Below are 18746 nucleotides of genomic sequence, written 5' to 3'. Positions count from 1 at the left end.
CCTGGCACTAGCAAAAACTGGCGGGCAAAGTCGCGGGTCGCGTCGTCGTCGCGGGGAAACGCGCAAAAAGAGTTTCATTTTCATCCCCAGAGCCTCTTGTCCCTCTTTATAGTCGGCGGGGCGGTTAAAAGAGGGTCAGGCGGCTCTGGGAACGAGAATGAGAAAAGTCTTTTTCGTATAGCCCCATACATAAATATATCATATTGCTGTGCGAAAAACTTGTCCTTGGAAAACAGCGCTTATGTCCAACCTCGTTCCCAGGGCCCTGGGAACGAGGTTGTGCTTGTGTCGATTCTGAGAACCAAATCTACGAGTTTTTTTTCTTCTGTCTGTTTGTTTTTTTGTCTGTTGTAGTTGTTTGATTAACTGTGACTGCGTTTTTATTAAAAAGATACTGAGGAAAGTCTTAATCAAATCATTTTTTTAATTTTATTATTTATTTTTTGCAATATTCGAATTTAAAAAAAAGCTTTATTGACGGTATCACTTCATTAAAAATGCTCTTCCAGTGAGCGTTTACAAAACAAATGCAATGTTCGAATGCGCGCGCATGTTTACAAGGCTGGAGCTGAGGGTTTTAACTTGATGTTTTGAAGTAAGATAATATTTTTCGACTTATAATCTTATAAATTTAACTTGTAACCCATTCTTTAACGTCTCTCCCTGAACTCCTAATATTTTCGTAAATTGAAATAAGAGAATTGAAAACATAGGAAAATAGACAAACTGACTTCTAGCTATGACATCACAAAACTAATGAACTAATTAGCGGGGACACGGAAGCGATGGATTTTAGGTATAAAAAGCCCGGCTATGCTGACCAAATATTATAATCAAAAATGACCTGAGAATGTTCAAGGGATTAGCTTTTAAACTTTTATAATGAAGCGAAACCGTCGGAATGCCTTCGCTCTCAGCAAGAAGGAGGAAATCACCCCGGAGCCTCCCCAGTTGGAGCAGGTCTTTGGTGTGGCACCATCAGAAGATTCCGTGGAGCTAGATCATCACGCAGAGGACGACGAAAAGCCATTTTCACACTTAACACATGAGCAGATTACAGGTAAGGCAATGAAAGCCAAAGTTAAACTGTCTGCAAAAAGCTGGCATAATCAGCTTATCATTTACTGAAGACCCAGGTATCGTTTGTTTGGATTCGAACCCAGAAATCTTAAAGGGGAAGTATCATAGGGTTTTTGATATCTTTTGTTAAAAATGATGAAATAAGACCTTCAATCAGCTGCCAAATAATTCTAGAATGACGAGAGGAAGGAAATCAACTCATTTCTTGAAAGGAACAACTCGTGATCTGTTTAGCGCATTTTGGAAACAGAAATGCGCCGAGAACTTGAAAAAACATTAGCCTAACATTTTTCAAGTTTCAATCCATACCGGCCTATTCTGTCTCTGGCCAGAGGCACTAATCAGAAGTTTTATTGCACTGGGGTGATAATTTATAACAAAGTTGACAATTATTTCGTTGTTTCTGCTGACAGACAAACATTTTTGGTTTTGAAATGACAGCAAATTTGCGTGATACTTCTCCTTTAAGTAGGTCGAGTGTAATGGTGAAAAAACGAGCATGAGTGTTTTATCGGGTTTAAAACCACGAGGCGCAGCCGAGTGGTTTTAGACCCGATAAAGCGCGTGCTGCGAGTTTTTTGAACGGCTTTAAAACATTCTTGGAAGAGCGTGTGTCAACAGAGTTCATAACAATTATGCTTTTGTGAACGTTGGAAATTAGCATACGAGAAAAACACTGCATACTAATGAGGAGTGTTTTATCAGCTGACGAGGAGTGTTTTAAAAAGTATATCAGCTGATAAAACACCGCGTACTAATAAAGAGGTGCATCGATATAAAGTCACTGCACATGATGTATTATCGACCTTTTGATAGGTCAATGGGCTTAGAAATTATTAATGTGTTTTTGAAGGTCAGAACAGTCAATACCTCAAACAGACGATCACATCAGACTGACAACTGCAGCTCCTTACACGGTTTTACTGTCCATAAAGTCCAAATAACAAGTGAACTAACGTGCGCGCCGCCATCCCAGTACTCTGGGGGCCGTTTCTCGAACGTCCCGGTAACTTACCGGGCCCGATAAGTGTCTTTGGTGATAAATGTTTCATAACAGAAGTCAATTTTTGTTAGCTTTGAATACCAAATTTTAAAATCTTATGATGCTATGAAAATATTGGCCAAGTACCATGTCTGTAATCATTGTGTAATCGGTGAAAAAACATTTAAAAATATGCTTATAAGGCCCGGTAAGTTACCGGGACTTTCGAGAAACAGGCCCCTGGGTCACAGATGTTTTTTCAGTACAGTTTCTCTTCAGAGAGAGAGTTGAGTCGCTCTGCAGATCCTTTTCGCCGCTTCGCTGCTCTATTCTGTTTGAGGAGAAACTCAGAGAAAACATCTGCAACCAGGGGACCGCTGTGGTCATACTTGTATGCTGCCTGTGAGTGCTTCCGCACTCTACCGTCTCAAAACCTCAAAAACGTCCTTTGAAAATATAATTAAGCCCCGGGGCCAATGTTCGTTAATTTACTTTATAGTATATACCATATACTACTATTATTACTACTACTACTACTACTACTACTACTACTACTACTACTACTACTACTACTACTACTACTACTACCTACTACTACTACTACTACTACTACTACTACTACTACTACTACTACTACTACTACCACGTTTAATCCATTGAAGAAACTCATGCAGGGTATTCCATAATCTAGCTGTTGTGTTTTATATATTCATATTTTTTTAAAAAACTGGATCATCGTATAATACAATTATTGCCGGCTTTACGGTAATGGGATATGAGCCGTTATACCATGCCTGAGAAATAGCGTCCAAAAAATTGTCTTCTGGTTGTTCTTGCAAAGCTAAATCAGCAGGATATACAGTTGAACCTCCCATAAGCGACCAGCCATAATGTCAAGGATATGTGGTCGCTTACGGGAGGTGGTCGCTTACCAGAGGTCAGGCCACAGGGAGTCTGAATTTTGGGTAATTTACATATGGTAATTGCAGAGACCTAACCCTTTTGCCAGTGTTTATCAAAACCCAAAGTAACAACTTTTCTTTAGACTGCCTGATTTAGGAGCAAACAGTAAACGAAATTTTTGCAATGTTACGTTCCAAGCGTAAAACATCTACAACTTTCGCGTTTGTTTGTTTGTTTGTTACATAATCCAGCTGACGTTCTTTATCGCCACAATTTTTCTGTCGAGTAATACAAGGTACGTTGAGAGAGTCATCACCGGTCATGCATATTTGCATGCTATTTACAAGATAAGAGAGTTTCTTTCCTACAAGGGATTCAACCTGATTAAAGTTTATTTCAGTGTACACTATAGTCCATGTGTATGTTATCAATGTTATCTATTTCGGGAGACACTTCGGTAGCTTCGGCTGTGACATTTTAATGCGGCGTCCGTTGTAATGATGTGGGCCAATATGTTACAGCGACACATTTTGCAATTTTCCCCCGTGAGAGACACAGCAGATTGTGTGTCAAGTGGTCGCCTACGGGAGGTTAAAAACAATTGGAAATTTAAAAAATCATCTCTAAAAGTGGTCGCTTACGGGAGGTGGTCGCTTACGAGAGGTGCTCGCCTACGAGAGGTTCCATCCATAGTGATTTGACTTGAAAACTATTGGTATTTTGGAAAAGTAGTCGCTAACGAGAGGTAGTCGCTTACGAGAGGTGGTCACAAAGGGAGGTTCGACTGTAGTAATATTCTTGTTTTTTTTTTTTTTTGACAAAAATTAAATATTCCACTCGCGCTTGTTGGATATCAGATGATTATAGCCAACTCGGAGCCACGCTATTAGACTTTAGTGAAGAGTTCTTCGTTTTCGATTTTTCCTCCCACTAATCGCCTTCATTACCCATCAGCCTTTAGGGAGGTGTTTGACCTTTTTGACAGTAATGGCGGAGGAACAATAGACGCGGAGGAGTTAGACTTGGCGCTGAAATCCGTCGAAATTCACTTGGCGCAGGAGGATCTACATGAAGTCCTGTCTGCTATGGACAAAGATGGTAAATAGATAATTATGGATTATCGTGTAAATACTAGAAGTCTCTACGAATAGTCTCTTACTTCGCTCAGAGATAGTGGGGCCAGCGTGCGAGCGCGCGCGAAACTGTCTCCGGCCCGTCACTTCTCCTCGAGGGTGGCGATTGCCTCGCGCACTTTTGTTCTTTAAACGCCCTACCATCTCTGAAAAAAAAATAAGGGAGTATACTCGTAATCTATGCAAATATATAACACTAACACCCCCTTCAGTAGAACAAATCGTCGCGGGGGGAGGACTCACATACAGAAGTGACGGGGTGATCGCCGTACCTCTAAGGGATGAAAATTCGTGGTTTGGTACCCTTTAGGGTGCTAAATATAAAATGACATGACTTCCGTTAGAGGTATGGTGGTACCTTTTAGGGTATTGGGCCGAAAAGTTCGAGAAGAAGTAAACGTCAGTCAACTAATTTCGTAACAAATTGTCCGGACCACACCCACAAAACAGTATTCGGGTCCCTTTTTAAAGTTCTTTTCAAAATTTCTAACTATCACCCCAGTCACTCTTATATGGCAGTCCTCCTCTCCGGTTGGTCGCCGCCGTCAAGGAACACTGGGGATTCTGGGTACGAGATTGACTCCCAGTTGCCCTGATAGCTCACTTGGTAGAACACTACATCGGAATCACCAAGTCATGAGTTCAAATCCCCTTTGTTCTAGGAAGTATTCACAACTCAAGTTGCACTCAGAATTGAATCTCGTATCCACAGTTCACGTATATGATATTTGATATATTTTTACTTTCACAACAAGCTTTGCGCTACATTGCCTCTCTCCAGTCAAATGTGCAGATGGGTACTTCCAAACGTTTAGTGAAAGATCGCAATATAATATGAGTGTCATCCAGGGGAAGGACATAGCTACATCGTGATCCAAAACCCGCGGGACTAACAGTTGTCCCGGATATAATCCCTAACAGCCTCTCGGATTAGAATAATTCCCTCGCATAGGCATAAATTTCTTGAATCGAAGCTGCACTCTGTAAAAATTTAGGGCGTTCACCTCTCAAAGAAAACTGTTGTGTACATGTAGCTTTTGCGCTGATTTATTGTGATTTCGCTTTTTTTTTCTCTGGGGCTAGCCAGAATTATGTTCAGCGCGAGGAAATGCGTCGTGGATCTTGGTCTGTTTTCTCTATTAAATGTATGTTTCTTGTCATTTGCAGGCAATGGTGAAATCGATTTCCAAGAGTTTCTCAACTTGATGACCAACACAGAAAGATTTTTAGAGGGATTAAGTGAGTGGAAAATAATCGTCACTATTTGTCCTCTGTTTGAATAGGCCATTTTCGCGATGGCTTTTCGTGTTAATTAAGGTTTTTGCTATTTGAACCCTACATGGATTACAAAATTTAACTAAGGAAAAACGAAATGAATTAAGGTAGTTGTCGTACAATGATGCTGTCGTGAAAATGGCCTATATAGCCTTTGGGTGAAAATGTTACAGTTTCTTTCTTTCAAATATCACCAAACCTCGTGACTTTCCCTAACATTCATCTGACAGGTGAATTAAGGCTTGGGCCTATATTCTCTTCCCGGAAAATTGAGGGGGTGGCGTAACTTTGTTAGAATTTTAAATAACACAAGATGACTTTCGTATCTACTTGACAGCAATACAATACAGAAAATGAAAATGTTACAGAGGTCATGTCTTCTGTCACGTGACCTTCCAGGGCTATTTTTAGCTTAAAATTCTTTGGTCTTTCAGTTTTATACTGTTAATAGTATTACGTTTATCATTTTCATGCTTGTCAACTTTGACATAGCTCAAATTAAAGGTACGGATCCGGAAACAATAACGATTTTTTTGGGAGGACTGGGCACTAATACAAAATGCCGGGGTTTTTTTCACAACTAACCAAAAAATTCAATAATTTCCAAGCACAGAATTTTTAGCTTTGCCATTGTTACCTTTCTGGTACCATTACAGTCAATCCAGGTCACACGTGAACAGTAATTCCAAGAATGAAATGAACATTCGAATTTCTCTTTGTAATGTCCGACGTGTGAATGAAATGTTGGACATCTCTCTGGAAGTGGTTGCGAAAAAGACGCATTAACTGAAGAAAAGATTCAAAATACTTGGGAAACAATTGTTATTCTTGAAATATTCAATTTTGCAATGTAAAGAAAAATTCATAGTTTTTTACTGTCAATAAGCTAGGGAAATTTATACGGGAACTCTGAAATCTCGTTGGCGATTTTGAAAACTGACATGTAAATTTCAAAACTCCGTTCAAATTTCAAAAATATCGTTCACGCGTGACCTGGGTTGACTGTAACGGTAAATCACCATCAGTATAAACATTTTCCATTTTTGGTCGAAAGTTTTGGGGCATTTTCTGGCCGTACTGAGTCACGTAACCTAATTTGCATACGCCACACATACCAAAATAAAAAGATTTGCAAACCTACAGGTAAGTCTTACGCTCTTAGGATGTTAAGACGAAAGCCTTAAGAAAATAGACCACCCTGTGACTCTTTGGTCCACAGAACTGCCGGACCCATGCCTTAATTTACTTGAGAACTAGGAATTAACAATTCATAGGTCATGTATCTTAATGTTTCAGTGATAACGAGATTTTGACAGCCATGGTTTTCGAAACTTGCTTCTTTTCTTTTTTGCACATTTAGCGTTTCTTTGGTTTGTTATGATATTTTAGTCAATTTGAACGGTTTCCTAAGGTTTGGAGAACTCGAGAAATCCAATATGTCGGCTGTCAGGAGCCGTGGGCTCCCCGCAGTCCTAAAAAATTAATATGACGTCATCTTCCCAGTTCGCGGACCTTCAAGGAAACAGTTTTAAACGTACTAGTTGTATACCCAAAAAGTTTCCTTGTAATAGGCTTAAGACCCTTGAAGCTATGGAGTGGGAAGGTGGGGGGGGGGGGGGGGGAGGGGATGATTAATTAAAGCGTCCTCCTTCCTTCAATTTCGAATAGCGAATAGAGATAATTGCTGTTCACCATTGGTGTTGTATTTTTCTTTTATTTTAAGCAACTGTCGGGGAAAAAAGAAAACGAGAGCATCTTCTGTTTGAAGCCTTAACGCAGTTCATGAAGAGGTCCGCTCTCCATTCACTTAACGAAATTGTCGGGTAAGTTAGAGTGATTCGTTTTCAAGCTGTTGTAGACAGTGTTTTCAAACATGTATTCACCTACTGAGTTTCGCCCTTTACGATTCTAGATAAGTCCCATTATGATTCACGTACCAGGGGCACCCAACGACAATTTTCTCTCAGATCCTTTGAAACGTTATCTAAGGCGATCTGGAGTGGCTTTAAAGCTCTATAAGTTCATTTTAGGCAGCGCTATAATATTTTTATCTGTTCGGTCATTCTAGGGGAACTTGAGTCTTTTCGAAATTAGTAGGGCATTTTTGTCCATTTCCCGAAATCCTTAGGTCTTATTTCCTTTCCGAAAATCTTAGCTGACCTTTTTTCGGTACCCGAAACAACATTTTGATCAATCCGAAAACACTAGGCCTTAAATTTCCCATATCACGAAAGTTCGTGGTGAAAATTCTCTTTAGAAAATTGTAGGGTATTAAGGGCCTTCCGAACAGATAATTTACCGAAACGATCCGTTTGGTGCCCCTGACGTACCTCAATTTTCCTTTTATAATTCGCCCATAATGATTCACCCATTATGATTATTCCGTTACATAATTTTATCATTTTCCGTTCTTTCAGAATCTGTGGTTTAGTATTTTAGTAGATTCAGTAGTTCTGTTCTTATTTGAAACCCTGATGAGTTAACCGTGTCTAAATCAAGTTATTCCATTCAATTCAAACATAAAAAAATGAACACGCAGTGTCATAAGAGGAGAGGAGGGGGTGGGGAGGGGGCAACCTGCGAGAGAAACGTCTATAGGGGTGGGGGTGAGAAGTGGGGTGTCCACGGTGGTAGGATGTGGAGCAAAAAACGAAAACTTGGCAAAATTGCGTAATATTTCGCAATGGGGAGGAACTGAAAGGCGCAAAGTGTGGGGTTATGGGAACCGTTGGATGAGGGTGGACTGAGATTGAAGATTACGGGAAGTGGTAAGTTCGTATCCACCACCCAAGGAAACCAGCGAGTTATGTAATAAAGTGACTGATAGTTCCAGCTTTTCCGTCGCAGCTTTTACCATACGAAGTACAAGCGCATCCAGGCACCTCATGTTGTTGGACACTATGCAGCAGGGGCTCGGCTCATAGGCCTGACCGAGAACCAACTGAGGAGGCACATGGAGAGCCTAAAGGCCAGGCACGCAGCTGGCGATAATAAGTCCCCGTATGCTGAGCCGTTACACATAGTTTTCGGCAAGGTTGGTAAGCTACTTCTAATTACCACCAAGTCGCCAGAACAACCGACTGTAGGGTCTCAGAAAGTCTTCTAATTCTGATACAAAGAACCATTCTTGCGTTACACCTGCACTATCGCGTCAAAGGGGCGTCAAAGTTTACATGGGGTTTACCTAAAAGCGGGAATCCGGAATGCAATAAATGAAAATTCGTCGAAATGTAAAGTTATTAAAGTCACTTGGGGAACAGTTATTGCAACTCTTGAAAACTGATTATAATATCAGTCAGGAGCCCAGTGAAATTTTCAAAAGTCTGCCTAAGATTTTAATTGCTGCAGTTAAGTCTATGGCGTTTATTCTAAGGCAGTCCCTTTAAAGTGTAAAGCTTTAAAGCACACCATAACGACACTTATCTGTCGTATCATTGGGTTCCTGACTGACGTTATAATTTTTTAAGAGCTATAAAAACTGTTTCCCAAGTGACTTTAACCTCCTTGAAATTTTCATGTCGACGAATTTCCATTTTTTTTCTGGGATTCCGTAATCCAGCTTTTAGGTAAACCCGTTTACATGCACCTTGAGAAGTTGAAATTCATCCAATGAGCTAACAGAAATCGTAACTGCTAAGATGCAAGTTTTGAAAGAAAAGGAATAAAACCGGCTTATTAAAACGACATAATTTCAAACTTGCAGAATTTTCGGGCGTTTGTATGGCTGGGAGGCAATGTTTGAGTCTCAGGATAAAATCATTAATGTGATCATCTAAATTGAAAACTGTTTAGGAGTACTTTCTATTTGTGAAGTAGTTTTGCAGTTTATTGGCATAAAGTTTCCTAACTTGGGCCCGGTTTAGACGCCGTACTTCACTTGAGCAGAAATTATTTTTCCTGGATGAATTGATTCAGACTCCGAAATTGATTCACTGAAGCATACTATGACTGAAGAAATTTCGGATTTTGTAATAATTTATACGTTTGATTCGGCTCATGTTAAGTACGGCATCTGAGTCAAGGGCGATCCACAGCCGTTAATCCCGGCAGAGCCAGACGGGAAAAACGGCCGGCTACGCCGATCCGAATTAGATCGGCCGTTTTGAATAGGCCATTTCCGAGTTGCTTTGAACCTCATTATGAAAGCAAAGCTAAGTGCAAAGTTTTTATAGTAAACCATTTTCACCGTCATTACAACCACTCACCGAAGCCTTTGCTGAATTAAGATATGGGAGACGAGATTTTGCAAAGATAATGGGTCGTAAGACAGAGAAAGGAAAGGTAGGACGCGTCGCCGAAGGGGAGGTGGGTGGGTAAAATAACATTCTGAAATCCTAGAAAAAAAACGGTGTTACTTGGCGAAAAGGACCAAAGAGCATTGACTTTAAAACACCGAGGCGTTACAAACATACCAGCGTAGCGCGCAGGGTAGTTTCGCGGTTATTTAGACAGTGAGAATAGTGAAAATTAGGTTATTCATATGCAAAGAAAACTAATTTTCATATGAAAAGCTCTGCACTTAGCCTCGCGTTCACAATGAGCTTTGCAGCAACTCGGAATGACCTATTGATTCAGAGCCGTACTTCACATGAACTTAATTCGCTGGATTCGATTCAGCTCATGCGAAGTACGGTGTCTGAACCGGGCCTAAGTGGTTCACCTTTTGTTATAGGTTGTTCGCAAAAAGCGTCCCCAAACCAGTGTGAAAACAGGGGTCATTCCACATGAGAAGGAGAGTGCATTGGCAGCGTTCTCCCAAACCCGCGGCAAAATTCGCCTTAAATTTGGATTTGGCAGATCAATAAACGAACAGACAACTGCTTCTACTACGAATCTGAGCAGTAAGACTCCAGTAATACCAGGCAGAGTGAGTGAAATATCAAAGTTTAGAAATGAAATACATGCATATACATCATAATACATACACTTTATTTGGTAACGTAGGTTTACAATCTGGCAGCCAAGGCTGATGTGGGCCTGCCTAAAGTAAACTAACGAATTTACAAAAAGAAACTAATAAATGTGTAACAAATTGTGTGCGCATGTGTATTATGTATGATTAAGAAGAATAAAAGGAGATAGATCATTAAGAATAAAAATTAAGCCAATAATAATAAAAGGAGCCATTCTTGATCATAATGAGGGAACCTTCAGTTTATCGAAGCTAAAGTCATCGATGTTTTTTTTTTTGAAGGTGTTGATGCTATCACAGTTCTTGACTTTGCCGGGGATAGTATTCCATATCAAAGGAAAAGAAAAGCGCCTCCGAAAACACCCCTCCCCCCCCCCCCCCCCCCTCCATTCCCTCCCATCTTCTACAAAGACGATTATCAACTTCTAACTGTTTCTTCTTCTAGAAAGAGAGTATCAGGTTTCAATTTGAATTAACTTTTGTACAGAAAGAGGAGGGAGAGGGAGGGGGAAGGAGAGGAGGAGTGGAGGATGGGGGAAAGGGGAAAAAACTCCAATAAGGTACCGGAATCTCAATTATGGGCGTGGTTGGAATTCCTTTCCACCCCTAAACGGTACCATTTTTAAATGAGACAAAGATAAAAATCAGGTGACTGGCAAAACGTTACCTAAAACGTTCTGATATACTAGCTTCGACTCAGTAACCATTCTCGTCCCCAGAGCCGCCTGGTCCTCTTAGCCGCTGGAGGCTGGGCACGAGGACCAAGAGGCCCCGCCGTCTAAGAGGGACAGGAGGCTCTGGGGACGAGAATGGAAAGATACCGCGATAGCTCACTATCGAAAAACAAGTAGATCATTAACTGTTTTCTCTCAACCACTTTTAGCTGTCTTCATGGTGCCAATGGATATTTCGTGTGTGTGTTTTGCGTTCCTTTTTCAGTCGTTGCAGAACTCGTGTGATTGCTTCCTTTAATCTCGTACTCAGATCTCTTATGGTCAGGAGAAAGATTAGTGAAATCTAAGTACGAAATTAGGTTTTACAGTGCAGTGAAGTTTGCACTGCCGCCATGTTGGTGCCAAAACAAAAGTAAATTTGCTCACATAGTTTGCATAAAAAATGGAAGTTAACTCCCAGAGGAGAAAAATCTTATTGTTCCTGCACACCAACATAGCCGCCATGACGTCACATGCAAACCACCAATAGGCCATTTTACAGTTCTGTACTAAGTGACCTGGCCTTGGATTGAAAGTGGGGCTGGGGGTGACCTTGTTTTGATACAAACTTCACTGCTTTTCATATGTAGATCATGTTGTTCTTATGCTAACTAGTTTGCATTTACACATCAAAACCAGTGAGGTCTGTATCAAAACAGGGTCACCCTCAGCCTCGCTTCCAATACAAGACCAGGTCACTAAGCACACAACTGTAAAAATGCCTATTGACCGCTAAATTTTCCTTCCAGAGTGCTCGCATCTTATTGAAGCCATGTATGTGCATTGCTTCCTTCCTGTATTTTCTTGATTTATGTAGCACACACCGTTTAACTATTTGTCACCTAGAATAGTATCCATGTCCGTTCAAATATTTTCAGCACTCCGTGAGCCCTGCAGGTCAACTGTTGATTCCGCGTCAACCGTGTTACCATGGAAACAGACGGGAGCGGCCCAGGCCTCCACTGAAGAAGAACGGTTGGGTGAGCCAGCGGTTTAAACCATTTCCAGTGGAACTTCCAAGCGTTGATGTCAAAAGAGAAAAGAAAGGTGATAAACCAGAACAGAGCAAGAGTCTGACCTTTGATGATCTGCCCAAAATAAGAGATAAGGCAAGTACAGGAGAAGAGAACGGTGAAAGACAAGTAACAGAAGCCGAGGCATGCAAGGCTGAAACTTCGTAAATGCAACCGTGGACAGCTGTTTCGTGCTAACTGGCTCTCGCCAGTTAGGTGACTTCTTGTTGTTACACTGTACTGACTAGAGGCAGGTAGCTCGAAACAGCTGTCCACGGTTGCATTTTTGACTCTCTATTTGGTCTCTATTATGTCGCTGTCGCGTTATTTAAGTTTCCGACGCAGTATCAGCCTTGCCTACTTCAGTTACTTATGTTTATTTCTGGCTGACTAAATCTTTCACAGGACTTGCGTATATCAGCAGCATTTTCATTCGTTGGCCTTTGCCGCTTATTCCCTACCATGACAACCATTTGCGACTCCAGAGCTCTTCCTTTTTGCGCATGACTGACGGCGGCGTGTATGACGTAGTCAAAGCCGAGCGGCTCTGGGTCGAGAATGCCATGACGACTTCCTGCGCGCTTCGGCATTCGCTAAATGAGACCGTCTTCCTTTAGCCTCACGTCCAGACCAATCACATGTTCTTCTAAGTTAGTATGAAAATGTATACTTTAAAAGGTTCCGTCACTTGTCGTCCACGCTAGCGCGTTTCTAGTTAAAATTGAAAACTGTTACTTGAGAGAGATGTTTCCTTTACTACTGCGCATATGTTCTGCGCATCTTAGGATGAACCTCTGCTTTTTAAAGGGGCAGTGTCAGTATGAATAGCCAAAAAAAAAAAAAAAAACGTATGTTACGCCGCAAAATGTAATACTAACGCAAAATGTGATAAGAATCGCCGCCTAATTTAATACTAACGCAAAATGTAATAAAGTATTCAACGCAAAATGTAAGAACTTTTCTGACGCATAACGTAATAACGCAAAATGTAATAACTCACGAATGACGTGTCTGAATAGTATTTCGAAATCAGTATCATGACTCAGTGTACGTTCACCTATTCATAAATTGAATAACTGGTGTACAGATTTTATTCTCAACTCTTAAAAGTTTCAGATCGGGGGGCTGGTGTTCTCTTACCGTATCTACTAATCGTGGCGCCTATTTTTCAATTGCCACACCAACGAGTATGGAATACGATCGAAATTGGGACCATGTCGAGAATCGCTGCAAAATGTAATATTAACTATATATACTATTTCAGGGATTTATGGCCGTGCTAGAAAGCGTACGTCCTCTTGCGTTTTCCACACATTTGTCTGTATTTTTTCTCTAAGAACTCGGGCTCAACAGTTCATAGCCGGTTTGGAAAAACATTTACAGAATACGACTGGCTGCTTTTTCACACGGCTAAATCACTCAAAATGTCTAATTAAAATCCCTTGCATGAAAAGTTCTTACATTTTGCGTTGAATACTTTATTGCATTTTGCGTCGATGTTATTACATTTAGCGATAATATTACATTTTGCAGCGATTCTCGAAACGGTCACAATTTCTATCGTATTCCATACTCGTTGGTGTAGCACTCGAAAAATAGGCGCCGCCCTCCAAAAAACGCCTCACCCCTCAATAACAACGCGGGCGCTTTTTCGAAGCACATGAACGCTAGGGTGGAAGATTACGAAGAGGGTTTCACCCTGATATAACTATACAGTCAAACCTCTCTACAACGGACACCGGGGGACATGAATTAGTGTCCGTATTATAGAGGTGTCTGTTTTAGAGAAGTAGGCTTTATATGGATTTCGGTCTCTCAGAGACCAAGTGAACTGTCCGTAATAGAGAGGTGTCTGAAAGGAGAGGTTTCACTGTGCCCGATTCCGATCTACAGAGTTTTTAAACTGAGTCTCTTCATTCCTATTATGCATTTTCTTATCCAAAAGAGACTGTTCTGAATAAACGTAGCACCATAAAAGTCACATTTTTAAGCCGGCCACAATAAGTAGATACGGTAAGAGAACACCAGTACCCCGATCTGAAACTTTTAAGAGTTGAGAATAAAACCTGTACATCTGTTATTCAATTTATGCATAGATGAACGTACATTGAATCATGATACTGATTTTGCGTTATTACATTATGCGTCGGAAAAGTTCTTAAATTTTGCGTTGAATACTTTATTACATTTTGCGTCGATGTTATTACATTTTGCAGCGTAACAACGTATTTGTTTCAATGGAATCGTTAAAATAATGGTTCAGTTTTGTTAACAACAAACCTGCTACAGCACAGAACCTACTATCGATTATGTTTGCCTGCGGATGGCTAGGATGGAAAAGGACTGCAACCTCAAAAAATTGGCCAATTTTTTCAAGTTCTTCCTGTGTATTTTAGAGAAGTCGCTAAAAATTAATTGTGGTTTGTTCTTCCTAGGAGAAGAACCTTAATATTTTCTTCCCGGTGTTGTAAGAGCAATTTCATGTTATAAAACAAGTTCTTTGCCAAATACTTGAGCAGTTTTGACCAAAATACAGCAAAATTGCCGTGACAGGGCCTCTTTGCGATGCCAACTAATACAAAGCTGAGAATGATGTATTAATCAGGGAATGACACAGGCATACTCGGAACTGAAAAAATCCAGGTGCTCCTATCAGGAGTCGAACCCAAGACCTTCCGATTACTAGTTCGCATGCTCTATTACTGAGCTACAGGAGACTCGTGGGAGCTAAGGCCATTAAACTAGGTTCATGGGACAAACATCCTGCATACTGCTAGGATTGGAATGTCATGTGTGGCATATATGCACAATGGAAATAATGTAATAGAATATGTTAAGCCTGGTGAATAAATGAGAATGATGTATTATTCAGTAAATGACACAGACATACGGGCATACAAAGCTGTTGTTTGTTGCGGTTTCATGACTATGCTGGAAAAGAAGATCTTAGCAAGGGCTTTTGAAATCCAAAGAGAAAATTGAGGGTAATCTAAAACAGTCTTCACGAGGAAGGTAGAGCAGCTAGCTTCTTAAGTCTCTTTAAAAAGCATATCAATAAATGATTTTCCGGTATGCATCGATCGAACTTCTACAGAGCAAATAAGTAAACCAGTTAAGGACGGTGCCTACTAATACAGAGGTATTTTTGCGCAGTTTGTTACTATGCGGGAAAAGAAGATCTTAGCAAGGGCTATTGGAATCCAAAAAGAAAATTGGGGGTAACCACGCACTTTTTAGAGATAATTAAGAAACCACAATTCTAAAAACTGCTAAAATACAAAGCAATGTAGGGTTTTTTTTGTTTTATTTAATTGAAGCTTTGTCATCTCTGAAAATTGTATGGTTACCCCCAATTTTCTTCTTAAATACCAAGAGCACTTGCTAAGTTCTCCTTTCTCCGCAGAGTTTTAAACCGCGCGAAAATATCCCTGTATTAGTAGGCACCACTCATAGGAAACCCAAGTATCTCGAGATGCGCAGAATGTATGCGCAGTGACAAAAGTAGGCACCGTCCTCAATAGAGTATGTAAATTCTCTACATTTTATTTCCTGATATTCTTACCGTGTCTACATATTGTATTTAACTGAAAGTTTTCTTCCTTTACCAGGTTGCCCAAGCAAGGGAGGTCCATTTTAAGAGACTTAGAGAAACAAAAAGTAAAGATAGCGAAGAACATTGGAAATCCCTAGGTCCAAACCATATCGACTCTGACGTTCTTAGGAATTACTTCAGGCTCGCATTCAATGCGTACACTCCATATGTGACCATCAACTTGGCCTGAAATTGCTCCCATAAAAACGTTATGTGTTTTTAACGGCATCAAATGAATCTACCTCTTAAGCGAGGTTACAAATAAGCGGCGAAACATGTGTTAAGGAATTTCAAATGTTGGCGAGATTGTCAGGCAATGGGGTTCCTCTCGCAAAAAATAGTAAATAATTGTGGATATCCTGGCCTTCTAAAATAAATCAACCTATTTCCTGCATCGGCGAGTGTTTTCATGTTGAATTTGAATATATGAAACATACTGATTCCAACTGCAGGTGAAAGATTAAATAGAAGAAAGACCCTCGCAATTAGTACGCAGCCTGAAAAAAATTAAGGCCTAAATTTTTTCAGGCTCTCTTTTCGCAACTGCGAGGGTCTTTCTTCTATTTAATTTTTTTCTTTTTTGTATATTAAATCTTCTCGCCTGTTCTTACCTGCTATAAAAAGCAAAGTCGACAAATTCAAGAGTCAGTATGTGGCTCCGTCCACGTTTACATGGGTTGCAGAATAGACCAATTTCAATATATTAAAGTTCTAGCTTGGCTACGAGGCTTAGGGGAAATTAATTCATCAGCCTCGTAGCCAAGCAAGAATTTTAATACCTTATTATAGGAATGTAACGAAGTATTTTAACAACGCGAACAAATTCTGCGCGTTATAAAATTATCGCGAATTTTCGAAAAGTTATTTTTACATGCATTTAATTAACGCGAATTTGTATAGTAACATTGCGCTTTTCACAAGACAAAACAATGTGCGACAACAAAACTCGCGATTAAGCAAGAAAAAGGCAGTAATAAACACGACCGCATTGCAGTCGCTGGGCAAAAATTATTGCCAGGAACCCTATTCCCTTCTACTGTCGGACATTTTCCAATAGAACTGAGCCGATATACCTGGTATGCACTGCAGAGAGGAGCTGACATAAGAGGTGATGTCAAATCTATTAGATACAAGCCATCTAAGCTTATTCATGGCGGTCTAGAAATTCCTATTGAGGTGACTGTAAAATGAGAAGACAGAAAGGCGATGGACATTTTGCACAAGAAAGTAGAAGTGAGCTATCCCCTTGGAGATAACGATCGTTACATTGACGAATCTAAAGACATTTTAAAATCACTATTGAATGACAAATTTTCGTGTTGCAGGAAGTAGACGCTCTTTCTACTTTTGCGCGCGGAGGTGGTAATACGGCAACAAACAATCGCAACTTGCAATGCAACATTGTTGTGCAAAGATAGCAAAAAAAAATGTTGCCCTTATTACTTGGCCTTAAAACACTACAGGTCGCTTGTCCGGTGCCTTTCAGTTGTTTTATTTCAAAACAACCACGAAATATTGCTAGATATTCCTGATTTTATTTTGTAACAAACACCAGAAGACGAAATTTCTTATGCATGGTATAATTAGCAATTATTCCACGAGTGCGCGTTGGATATAAGATGACAGATAGTTTGCTATAATCATCCGATGTTCAACAAGAGTGAATGCACTAATTGTTTTTATTAAAGGGAGGGGTTCACGGTTCTGCACATGTGCATGAATCTAAATGCTTTTTTCTCTTTCTTATCAACTTTATGGCCTTAAAAATCTCACTCACATGTACTTCAGTAATCACATTCTATAATTAGTCCAAGCAAAATGACTGATGACCAAAATTCACAGAAAATGCTAGTGGATTGTAGCTCATTGAACTCATATTGTCATATTGTACTCATATTGAATTTAGCGTTGACCCGTAGGATCTTTTCCACGGTTGTTGGTTTTACAGTTATTTGCATGCGAAATGACGCAATCATTTGAAAAACTTACGACCCGAGTTACCTATTCCCTTCCGAATGGTTCATAAACAACGAATTGGGTCATAGCGAGCAAAGGCGAAAAAGTATTTTGATTCATGGACATGGGCAGAACCGTGAACCCCTCCCTTCAAAAACAATCAAGAAATATTGCTATATTTGGCTGATTATTCTTTGCAAGAACGACCAAAAGACAATTTAACGGTCTCTATTTCTCGAGCATAGTATAATGGCTCGTATAGCATGGCCGCTAAGCCAATCAAATCGCTGGAATTACTGTATTTATTCGATTAACCGCCCACCCTGGAATAAGCGCTCACCCTGAAAGCCCAAAAACTTATTAAGCCCCCACCCCCCACTCTCTCCCAACAAAAAAACATTTCTGTACTAGCCTAGCGCAAAGTAAGAGGAGCATCAGTTGTGTTCTAAATATTGGTTTTAGATACCGTAGTTAATGAACTTTTATATTGTTTATGGCTTGTTCATGTTAGCTTTTGCATTTTGTTTTGTATTGTTGAGGCGAAATAAACTTGTTATCCCTTGTTATTCTGAAAATATTGGGAAAATAATAAGCGCCCACCTCGAATAAGCGCCCACCCTCATGGGCCCAACATTAAATAAGCGCCCAGGGTGGTTAATCGAATAAATACGGTACATTACATGTACACAATGATCCAATTTTTATAATGGCTGATAGAGCGGTTTTCAATTGAGTGTCGAAAGTAATTTCGCGATTGCTTTGGTTTTGCATTACTACGCTCTGTGATTGGTTAAAAACAACCCGCGCCACTTTCTCAACCAATGGGAATCCAAACCAAAACCAATCGTGTTTTGGCCGCACACGTTTTCCCGCGCTTGACGCCGGTTACACGTATTTGCTTTGAATTCTGATTGGATGATTGTGCTGTTTAAATCTGTTACGATTGGTCAGAGTGTTTTACGACACTGAATTGGAAACCACTCCATCCCGTGACTGCTGACCCAATCAAATCGCTGGAATTACGTTATCCAATGATCAAGGTTTTTAATAATATGTACTTATATTCAGGTATACCAAAGCCTTTTACAACTTTAGCACTGAGATGATAAAGTCTGGTGCTATTCTAATGCCACTAAAATAAGATTCACTAATATCACTTAAGTTCCTCAGCTGTCTCAAAAGAGTAA

At 40.2% G+C, this 18746-nt stretch overlaps 1 protein-coding gene across 1 annotated transcript; it reads left to right on the top strand.

Moving 5' to 3' along the window:
* The first annotated feature begins 760 nt into the window (after positions 1 to 760).
* Positions 761 to 15997, top strand: LOC146448529 (uncharacterized). The gene is made up of 8 exons (XM_085102546.1): positions 761 to 1060; positions 3920 to 4063; positions 5266 to 5337; positions 7097 to 7196; positions 8221 to 8407; positions 10046 to 10240; positions 11877 to 12107; positions 15620 to 15997. The coding sequence occupies exons 1-8, from the start codon at positions 883 to 885 to the stop codon at positions 15791 to 15793; spliced, it is 1281 nt and encodes a 426-aa protein (XP_084958672.1). The 5' UTR covers positions 761 to 882; the 3' UTR covers positions 15794 to 15997.
* The last annotated feature ends 2749 nt before the right edge of the window (positions 15998 to 18746 follow it).

The sequence above is a fragment of the Pavona decussata genome, unplaced genomic scaffold (genome assembly GCF_977016875.1).
Source record: "Pavona decussata unplaced genomic scaffold, jaPavDecu1.1 SCAFFOLD_912, whole genome shotgun sequence".
Lineage (NCBI taxonomy): Eukaryota > Metazoa > Cnidaria > Anthozoa > Scleractinia > Agariciidae > Pavona > Pavona decussata.
This window is presented reverse-complemented; position numbering and strand designations above follow the sequence as displayed.